The 11,153-nt window shown below is 40.5% G+C and overlaps 1 protein-coding gene across 1 annotated transcript; it reads left to right on the top strand.

The window, feature by feature from the left end:
• The first annotated feature begins 2,473 nt into the window (after positions 1 to 2,473).
• Positions 2,474 to 4,925, top strand: LOC120439299 (Fc receptor-like protein 5). The gene is made up of 5 exons (XM_039610150.1): positions 2,474 to 2,502; positions 2,714 to 2,758; positions 2,887 to 3,141; positions 3,524 to 3,769; positions 3,944 to 4,925. Exons 1-5 carry the CDS (start codon positions 2,499 to 2,501, stop codon positions 4,066 to 4,068), a joined length of 675 nt encoding a protein of 224 aa, XP_039466084.1. The 5' UTR covers positions 2,474 to 2,498; the 3' UTR covers positions 4,069 to 4,925.
• The last annotated feature ends 6,228 nt before the right edge of the window (positions 4,926 to 11,153 follow it).

Here is an 11,153-nt window from a genome sequence, read left to right on the forward strand (position 1 = left end):
GAAACCAATATAACATCTCCACATTCACAAATATACATTTCTGACATTCAAAACAAAAAAAAAACAAATCAGCGACCAATATAGCCACCTTTCTTTGCAAGGACACTCAAAAGCCTGCCATCCATGGATTCTGTCAGTGTTTTGATCTGTTCACCATCAACATTGCGTGCAGCAGCAACCACAGCCTCCCAGACACTGTTCAGAGAGGTGTACTGTTTTCCCTCCTTGTAAATCTCACATTTGATGATGGACCACAGGTTCTCAATGGGGTTCAGATCAGGTGAACAAGGAGGCCATGTCATTAGTTTTTCTTCTTTTATACCCTTTCTTGCCAGCCACGCTGTGGAGTACTTGGACGCGTGTGATGGCGCATTGTCCTGCATGAAAATCATGTTTTTCTTGAAGGATGCAGACTTCTTCCTGTACCACTGCTTGAAGAAGGTGTCTTCCAGAAACTGGCAGTAGGACTGGGAGTTGAGCTTGACTCCATCCTCAACCCGAAAAGGCCCCACAAGCTCATCTTTGATGATACCAGCCCAAACCAGTACTCCACCTCCACCTTGCTGGCGTCTGAGTCGGACTGGAGCTCTCTGGCCTTTACCAATCCAGCCACGGGCCCATCCATCTGGCCCATCAAGACTCACTCTCATTTCATCAGTCCATAAAACCTTAGAAAAATCAGTCTTGAGATATTTCTTGGCCCAGTCTTGACGTTTCAGCTTGTGTGTCTTGTTCAGTGGTGGTCGTCTTTCAGCCTTTCTTACCTTGGCCATGTCTCTGAGTCTTGCACGCCTTGTGTTTTGGGCACTCCAGTGATGTTGCAGCTCTGAAATATGGCCAAACTGGTGGCAAGTGGCATCTTGGCAGCTGCACGCTTGACTTTTCTCAGTTCATGAGCAGTTATTTTGCGCCTTGGTTTTTCCACACGCTTCTTGCGACCCTGTTGACTATTTTGAATGAAACGCTTGATTGTTCGATGATCACGCTTCAGAAGCTTTGCAATTTTAAGACTGCTGCATCCCTCTGCAAGATATCTCACTATTTTTGACTTTTCTGAGCCTGTCAAGTCCTTCTTTTGACCCATTTTGCCAAAGGAAAGGAAGTTGCCTAATAATTATGCACACCTGATATAGGGTGTTGATGTCATTAGACCACACCCCTTCTCATTACAGAGATGCACATCACCTAATATGCTTAATTGGTAGTAGGCTTTCGAGCCTATACAGCTTGGAGTAAGACAACATGCATGAAGAGGATGATGTGGACAAAATACTCATTTGCCTAATAATTCTGCACTCCCTGTAATATTGTGTTTAATTAAAAATATTAAGTAGACTGAACTCAATTTTTATCAGTTTGTTGTTAGAACTCACTCTAAGCTAGTTACCAGTACATTTAATTCAAAAAGATGATCCAACTCAGTTTATTTGAGTCGTCTTGAATTAGAAAAACTAAGTAAGCTGGAAATTTTGACAATATGGTTTGAAAGTGCCATGTGACTGCGTTCTTCCTCCCTTGAACGGATCAGTCCGTGTGTTCATGGTGGCCACATTTTTTTCTGGAATATGTTGAGCAAACCTGGAGAAGAGATCATTGTTGGCATTGCTGTGACTGTTTACGTGATACACTGATTTGGTGAGTAAAGGTTTACTCTTATTCAAACAGTTTTCGTGCCTTCTCTCAGTTTAGCAGCAGGCTTATAAACTTGCTAGGTTACGTAGTACTTTTTTACTTTGAATAACCATTCATAGCTCTTTTTACTACAAGTCTCATCGATGCAATCAAACACACATTCATAGAGCACTTGGTGCTTAAACAGTTTAACATTCACTCACACTCTGGTGGATGGATTTGGGCAATGTGGGGTTTAATATCTTTCTTAAGGACACTTTGAAATGCAGACTGGAGTAGTAGAGGTCAAAAACTGTAAAATTGCTGTTTAATCTGCAGATTGAATTAAACGGATGAGATAAACACTCGTAACGTAAAACAAAGACACAAATATATTTTAACTCATCTGTATGTAAAGAATTATTCTGATTGGACTTGTTTTTGCAACTCATGGTAAGCATAGAATAGAATAGAATAGAATAATCCTTTAATTGTCCCACAAGGGGAAATTTGGTTGTAACAGCAGCCAGAAAGACACATATACAAACAAACAGTACACAGGACACAGAACAGAAACATACACAATTTTTTCTTACATATTTACAATGGACAATGGTTACTATAAACAGAGTACTATACAGTTATTAAATTAAATATAAATAACTACAGATAAGAGGCAAACCAGGTTGTAGTGCGAATCGGTTGAATCAAACCTCTAACTGCTCTCCTGAGCTGCTCTCTGGTAAAACCACAGTGAGTCAGGCTTCATGTTATTGAAGTCAAACTGCAGGAAGAGGAAGTTTTCATCTGCGGTACAGAGCAGCTGTATTTCAGGCTCAGACATTCAGCTGCAGGACAACATGAAGGTTACAGCTGTCTGCTTCACAATGTGTGAGTTCTCTGGTTTTACGTATTTCTGTGTACTCGAATAAAACGTTGACATGGCTTTAACAGCATTAACATTGGAAACATATTAAATTACAGTATTTTGGTCAGTTTAGTCTTTGTTATGTTTGTCAGTATGTTCACAGTTTGCATTAACTTTGAGTCTGAGTTTTTATGTGCAGTAACAATCTCTTTGGCTGATAATTTAATTTTTCAGTGTTACTTGTATTTCTTCTGCTGGCCACAAGTGTTGAAAACAGGGGTAAGCAGCTGAGCAAGTTTCTCTCTTAAATCACACGATTTTGTCTACAAACTTTTGTTTAGCAAAGAAAAGGTTGGATTGTTCCTTTACTCTATACTTTAACTACATTTGATCTCTTTCTGGTTAAGATGCTGTGTTTCTCATCGTCCCAAAAAGACTGCAGTTCTTTGAACTGGAGTCTGTCTTCTTTCACTGTGAGGGTCTTGATGCAGCTTCTCAGTTAAAAGGGATCAGAAATACTGAGGCCTTCATTTCAGCGTGTGATGAGAGCTCACCAACACTACTGTGTGCGATTCATCGAGTCTATGCAACAGACAGCGGTGAATACTGGTGTGAGACTGCAGCAGGAGAGAAAAGCATCAGTGTCAACATCACCATAACTCGTATGTTTAACACTCGAGTGACCGAAATATTTTATTATGAAAAGATGAGGTCATTAATGACCTGATGGATTTATAAATGTCATTCAGAAATGTCATTATTATTTATTTATTGCAAAAAGGATTTAACTTAAATACTTTAATGAATCTGAACAAATTCATTCAAACATTGCCATAATATTGATGAATCAAGCCACAGTATTTGTTCATTGGTATGTACCGTTAATATAAATTAATAGTAAAATGAATAACTATCAATGAGGCAAAAATTTCATTACCCTGGAAGCTGTTAACTAAAATTGTTCCACTTATTATTTCAGTGTTTTGCTTGTTTGCTTTGAAATGTTACAGATTTCAGTATCAGATAAAAAGTCTTGTTTTTCAGGTGGTTCTGTCGTCCTAGAGAGTCCTGTTGTCCCCGTCGAGGAGGGAAACAATGTGACTCTGCGCTGCAGGAACAAGACAAAGACTTCTAACCTCACTGCTGATTTCTATAAAGATGGCTTCCTCATCGGGAACAGCTACACAGGAGAGATGAGCATCCACAAAGTTTCCAGGTCTGATGAAGGACTCTACAAGTGTAAGATCTCTGATACTGGAGAATCACCAGAGAGCTTGTTGACTGTCACAGGTAAAAAAAAAAAAAAGTAATTTTAAATCATAAAGCCATCTAGCTTACTAGGTAGAATTCATTTTAGCATGAGTATGAGTTTAGCTAACTAAGTAGAGCTAATACATTTTCCCATTCTATCATTTAAAGTTGAACCTTATTTGTTTTACAGTAGATGCATTTTTATTGTTGCAGCACTTTACAGAGAGACCTGCTCATCTTCTTGTTCTGCCATCCACGTGTTCCTAATGTTGAGGACTGTTTTCACTATTGTGATGGTGTTTCTGCTGCTGTTGCTACTGGGATTACTTCACTTTTAAAAACTCAGTGTCACACAGAAATAAATGGTATTTGTGTATAAGGATGACTAATGGAGAACATTCTGGAAGTTTTAAAATTTAGAGAATGAAACTGCAGAAAACTTTTCAATAATATTAGATGCACTATGAAGGGCAACTCCACATATCGTGTAAATAGTTCAACTTCAGTTGTCTTTACTTTCTGTTTTTTTTTTTTCTACTGCAGTACTCAGTTTACTTGGTTGGTTGCTGTTTAACTTTCTCATGCACAGAAGAGTTTAAAAACCACATTTTTAAACTCTTCTGAGCATTTTTCAAGACATTTCTCAGACTTTCTCAGCTTACTCATTGTGTGGTGTTTTTAGGTGCTACAGATGCTCATTAATAATTTTAGCTTCTTAGATACAAAGTGCACAAGAAAATGTTTGTATGTTTGTTCACAGTAAAGTGTGATTATTTCAGTGTCAACTTCTGCCAGGTGGGTGCATGAGACCGGCCCAGGGTGGCCAGGCTCGCCCTGTTGCACCATGGACCTCCTTTCCCTCTCCTGTGAAGTACTAGCGCACACACACACACACACAGTGTATTTATTTGTGCATCTGTGTTTTTGTATTTTTCTGTTCTAGGTGGTATATTTTGGGTTTTTTTTTTTTGTTTTTATTTTAATCTTACTGGTGCAGCAGTTGGTGCATGCTTTTTTATTTGTGCCCCATCCTTTTATTATAACCTTCCTTATTATTTGTTCTGCCCATCAGTTTAGTCATACTACACATATACTGTAATGAATGAAAGAACAGTAATACAATTGAGTAAAGAAACAGATGAAAGAAACACATGGTAAATGGACTCATTTTTATATTGCACTTCTCCGCTCTGAACACTTTACACAACTGCTTCATTCATACATTAATTCAATTCAAATTTATTTATATAGTGCCAAATCACAACAAAAGTCGCCTCAAGGCGCTTTATATTGTACAGTAGATACAGAGAAAAACCCAACAATCATATGACCCCCTATGAGCAAGCACTTTGGCGACAGTGGAAAGGAAAAACTCCCTTTTAACAGGAAGAAACCTCCGGCAGAACCAGGCTCAGGGAGGGGCGGGGCCATCTGCTGCGACCGGTTGGGGTGAGAGAAGGAAAACAGGATAAAGACATGCTGTGGAAGAGAGACAGAGATTAATAACAGATATGATTCAATGCAGAGGTCTATTAACACATACTGAGTGAGAAAGGTGACTCGAAATGAAAAACTCAATGCATCATGGGAATCCCCGGCAGCCTACGTCTATTGCAGCATAACTAAGGGAGGATTCAGGGTCACCTGGTCCAGCCCTAACTATATGCTTTAGCAAAAAGGAAAGTTAAGCCTAATCTTGAAAGTAGAGATAGTGTCTGTCTCCCGAATCCAAACTGGAAGCTGGTTCCACAGAAGAGGGGCCTGAAAACTGAAGGCTCTCCCTCCCATTCTACTTTTAAATACTCTAGGAACAACAAGTAGGCTGGCAGTGCGAGAGCGAATTGCTCTAATAGGGTGATATGGTACTACAAGGTCATTAAGATAAGATGGGGCCTGATTATTTAAGACCTTGTATGTGAGGAGCAGGATTTTGAATTCAATTCTGGATTTAACAGGAAGCCAGTGAAGGGAAGCCAGTACAGGAGAAATCTGCTCTCTCTTTCTAGTCCCTGTCAGGACTCTTGCTGCAGCATTTTGGATTAACTGAAGGCTTTTCGGAGAGTTTTAGGACATCCTGATAATAATGAATTACAGTAGTCCAGCCTGGAAGTAATAAATGCATGAACTAGTTTTTCAGCATCACTCTGAGACAGGATATTTCTAACTTTAGATATGTTGCGCAAATGGAAGAAAGCAGTCTTTCTTACATATTTGTTTAATATGTGCGTTGAAGGACATGTCCTGGTCAAAAATGACTCCAAGGTTCCTCACAGCGTTTCTGGAGGCCAAGGTAATGCCATCCAGAGTGAGAATCTGGTTAGATACCATATTTCTAAGATTTTCAGGGCCGAGTACAATAACCTCAGTTTTTATCTGAATTAAGAAGCAGGCACATTATTCTATACAAGTGCTTTCTATCTAACATGCAGACACATTTATACTCTGATGGATGCATCAGAGTGTAACTTGGGGTTAGTATCTTGCCCAAGAATATTTAGCATGCAGACTGGAGGGATCGAACCACCAAGTTTCCAATTATTAGATCAACTGCTCTAGAGATTTAACACCCTACAATCACCCAACAGAACACTCCATGGACAAGGAGCATCTGTAGAGAATTTATAAAGCTCATTTCAGAAAGGCAAAATTCAGATCATAATTCTGATATGTAAAGACAACAAACTAAAGGATGCTGAAAAAAATAGTTCTTTAACAAACCAAACAACACAAAACTCATAACCCACTGGAAAACAATGAAACTAAAACCAACCAGGTTAAAGGGGTCATATTCCGTACAAACATGTTGATGGATGTTAGTATTCCCAGTGAGGAAAAGATGTGATGTGCAAGTAGTAACATGTTAGATATAAACTTTCTGGGTGTGCTTAGAAATAGAGACTTAACCCAGAAGATAACTGGAGGTTAAATTACACCTTAATATTTCATAAAATAGTGGTGATTGCACCTGATAGCAACTCTTGGTCTGTCTACCCGACTTGACCCTACAAGGAAAATCAAAATCAAACAGGCAACAGCATGTCCTCAAGTGTTGAAATTACGACTAACAGATAGACTTTCCCCTTTAAGTGAAGCTAGCCAACATCAAAGAACCACTTACTGCTTATCAGACGGATTGAAAGTGGACAGTACATATGTGGGATTTACTGTAAGCCTCCAACTTCCTTTTAATTTTAGTGTCCTTCTTGTCTACTGAGTTACACCCCACTTAAAAACAAAGTAATATCTGGGGTAGTTGGGTGGGTAGGGCGGTAACACAAAGTGAACAGAAAACTATTGACTACCACAAAGTCAAGGTCATTAAAACACGATTCATTGTACAGAACTAATTAGGCCCAAAATAAAACACAGGGAAGCTCTATGCATCAGAGTCTCCAAGGCCAAAACAACAAACAAAACACCCCCCTTCTAACTAAAAAACAAATTAAGATTACCCTGTCAGAAAACAAAATACAATGGCTGAGCTCCCTACCCTAGCCACAACATATGAGAAAATCGTTGAAACAAAAATGGCAGAGAACCCCTACCTGCTTCCACTGTGGTTCACAATTATTTTCAGTAAAGCCACTCCTTTACTCATGAAAACCAAAGTTACACCAATGTTCATAAATTCACACACACAGCTACAGCCTGCTGCCCAAACCACTGCAGCTCACAGCTCAGGCAAAAGGGGAGGATCAAGGGGCGTGGCAGTTTGAGACGAGAGTTTTTATGCAGTGGCTGACGAGCTGCAACACATCTCAGCTACGGCTTCTGAGGAAGTTCTGGAACATAGGAGTGGGAGAAAAAGCTCTCTCACATGGGTAGAGCCCCTAGAGGTCAGCGACCGTAACAGCTTCTGTCACCAGTTAGCCAACATAAACTACTGTATGTCTGACCTCACAGCCCATTGTTCCTTCAGTGGGCTGGTTTCAGTCATTATGCAAATGTACTGTTTATAAGGTTTGGGGAAACCTGCAGTCAGCTGAGACTGAAGAAGTCACTTGGATGAGTGACGAAACGTTTCTCCCACAAAACGCTACGTCCAGATGAACAGATTCAACTTTTGGAGAGATACTGTATGTCTATTAGCAGCAACCAAACAACGAACCAATTCAGTGTCACATTTTGTACTCATAGAAAATTGCTTAACTCTAAAAACTTTAAACACCTTTTGTCGGCGGAGGGGCGGGGTAAGTAATGTTTATTCTATTTCATCACTAGCCAAACATACTTTTTTGTGAGAACATGTACAAGTTCTTCACCAACACTCCATGTACCAAGTGTATCTAAGTAGGGAGTAATTTACTACAATGACACAATAACAATAATAATAATAAAAATACGACAATAATAGTACAATTTAATGAATAAATAAGTAAAGAAATACCTATGGAAGGGCAGAGAGGAAAGCGGAAACAACGACAGGCAGCATGGTTCTTCGAATGTTTTTTTTGATTGGCCTTTGTTGTTACAATTTATTTATTTATGTATGTATTTATTTTTTTCAGTTTTTACAAATGGGACAGACATGACTGGGAGATGTGAAAGGGAGAAAGAAAGAAAGAGAGTCGGGAAAGAAAAACAAAAGAGAATTGGGACAGTGAGAAAGGGCATTTAAAAAAATAAATAAATAAATAAAATTCGCCTGGATCACCAGTTTGGAGAAGAAAATAGAGAAAAAAAGAGAAAACAAGCAGAAAGAGAGCAACATAATAAACACAACACCATCGCAATAATCTAGCTAAGTTTGAATAACAGTAAATGCTAAGTATTGAATGTCACTGTGCAGCACGCAGGGCCGAAAGCGCACAATGTGCTTTGATGGAGCAGCCAACAAAGGTGTAGTTTGTGACTGTGAACAGCTGCGCGCTTGTATTCAAAAGGTTTCTTCATTTAACAATCTGCTAGAGGGTGTGGGGAGCCATAGTCCTGCCCCCCGGGCAGGACTTTGCATTCCCACTCTTATGCGCACATATACAAATACTCATTCAACATGGAGACAGACACAAATACACACCGTACACACAATTACACTCCCCAAACATACACTATACTCCAGGTCCAGGTACCCTCGCCCCCAGAGGGGGAAACCATGAGGTGGAGACAAGCAGACAACCCCAGGCTCTGCAGTAGCAGGGAGGCCCCGCATCCCCGAGCCCAATCGGCCGACTCCTCCCCCCAGCCCCTCCGTCCCGATGGCTACCAGAAAACAGGGGTGTGTGAAGACCCCATACCCTCCCCCCTCCGCCCGCTCATGTGTAGTGTTGCTGCGTGCTGTTCTAAAGTGCATTTAAAACACGGGAGGGAAGCTTTACCCACCCCATCATCCAATCATCTCCCAGACTACACAAGACACCCAGGTTAAGTTCAATCTCCACCTCTTCTTCATACCCCCCCACCTGCAGAGTGAACTCCTGGAGAGCAGAGAACACTGCAAAGGTGTAACAACCTCCCCGCAAGTTGAGGAGGTCCGCAGTTCAGCTGATGCAGCAGAGGCCCTCCGCGCCAGGGTTGATTCCCCGTGCACCCAACGGCCCACAACATTGGCGACACACCAACCAGGACCCAAGCCCCCATGGCCCAGCACCCCTAGAACCCTAAGCACCCATGTCTGGCCCAGACCCACCCAGGGGTAGCCAGGCTACCAGGCTAGTAACCTACGCTCGCAAGCAAAGACCCATCCCCGGCCCTGCTGCACGCAGCCATGAGGAAAACACCACCTAATAGCCACCGGAGCTCCTAACCAGGTCATGACCACTAACCAGGTCATGACCACCTAACCAGGTCATGACCACTGGTTCTTCACATGTTAAACTCAGCACAGCAACTCAAATCACCAAATCTGAGCAGCAACATATATTGTGGTGACAGAAGGCCACGCGGTCCCAGAGACATCAAACAAGTGATCCACAGTTGAAGATCAAGCTATAGGCAACAGTGCTGCTGAAGCAGAAGGCACCCACCCCACCCCAGATAGCTGGACACAGGGGGCCAGGTACTGGACTTGCTAGCAGGGACCCAGGCCAGTAAACTTCTTTTTTTTTTAATCCAGCTTCACATACATTGTTAAATAAGCTTTTAGAGTAACCCTCCTTCCCTTACACCTTATGTAGAGTTTCATGTCCCCTTCAATTTTAATTCGATTTTGTTTATAGCACCAAAGTACAATGACAAATTACCTAAAGGCTCTTTGTATTGTAAGGTAAAGACCCTATAACAATACCCGATATACTGGGGAGCGTCACCATGTAGAGCTCTAAAAGGTAAAACTGAAATTTTTAAAAATGAAACCTAAAATTTATGAAGAGAAGCCAAAACTGGAGTAATATACTGACTGGCCGACAAAAGTCACCACCTGGATTTAACATTGCTAAAAAAGGCTAAATTTAACATGGATAGATGCCATGGATGTTCAAAAGCAACCACAAAGAATTAAAATAAATACAGAAGTTAAGAATATACAGTTCTTATGTTATAAAAGTGGATTGAAAACAAGCCCCGCCCCTAATGGCTGAACCTTACGGAAAAGTGTTTTCTCTGCTCTTATCTAACAGCTGCTCACTTTTCTATTTCAAACAATGAACAGAAACTTTCACCGATATATTTCATGTAAGGTCTTAAAGCTGTGGGGTTAATTTTTAAGTAACTTGAGCGAGAGGCAGCAGCAACGCCAGGCTAACAGTAGCTAGCTAACAAGTTTATACACCTGGTGCTATCTGTTTAAGGGAGGAGGAAAAGGAGGAAAGGCAATTTCCAAGCTACTTAGTTTTTCTAACTTAAGACAACTCAAATAAACTGAGTTGGATCAGCTTTTTGTATAAAAAGTACTGGTAACTTACTTAAAGTGAGTTTTAATAACAAATAAAATAAAATAATACAAATTTAGTTTAGTCTACCTAATATTTTTAATTAAACACAATATTAAATTTTACAGTGTAGTAGTTTCTGCAATCTCCTTAGATGTTTTCTCTGCTTGATGCATGCCAATGATTTGACCCTTCTCAAACACACTAACAACTTTTCCATGACCACAAGATTTGTATTTTGACATGTTTTTTTATGAAATGAGAAACAACTCATTGCACCAGTTGAGGTTAAATAACTTGTTGCCAGCTGAAAGATAATCACTCATGCAGTAATCGTCCAAAAGGAGGCTCATACCTATTTGCTTAGCTAACCCTCTGGGGTCGACGGATGCACCGGCGCATCAAAATCACATGACCAATTTAAGACGACACAGCTACAAGATGCAGGGACTCAGAGTCTGCATTTCAACTTGGGGCGAAAGTGCGGACTTCAAACTGTATACCAGTTTTCAAATATTGTCAAAAGGCCACGTAAAACCAGAGTTATGATACCAAATACACACAATGTTTTTTTCTGAATGTGGGGGGAAAATTCACGAACAGAAGGCTGCCAAGTA

This window comes from Oreochromis aureus, linkage group 3 (assembly GCF_013358895.1).
Source record: "Oreochromis aureus strain Israel breed Guangdong linkage group 3, ZZ_aureus, whole genome shotgun sequence".
In the NCBI taxonomy this organism is placed as follows: Eukaryota; Metazoa; Chordata; class Actinopteri; order Cichliformes; family Cichlidae; genus Oreochromis; species Oreochromis aureus.

Coding starts and splice junctions, on each gene's coding strand:
- LOC120439299 (XM_039610150.1), top strand. Junction 2,759..2,886: donor CACAAGTGTTGAAAACAGGG/GTAAGCAGCTGA, acceptor TTTCTGGTTAAG/ATGCTGTGTTTCTCATCGTC. Junction 3,770..3,943: donor GAGCTTGTTGACTGTCACAG/GTAAAAAAAAAA, acceptor TTATTGTTGCAG/CACTTTACAGAGAGACCTGC.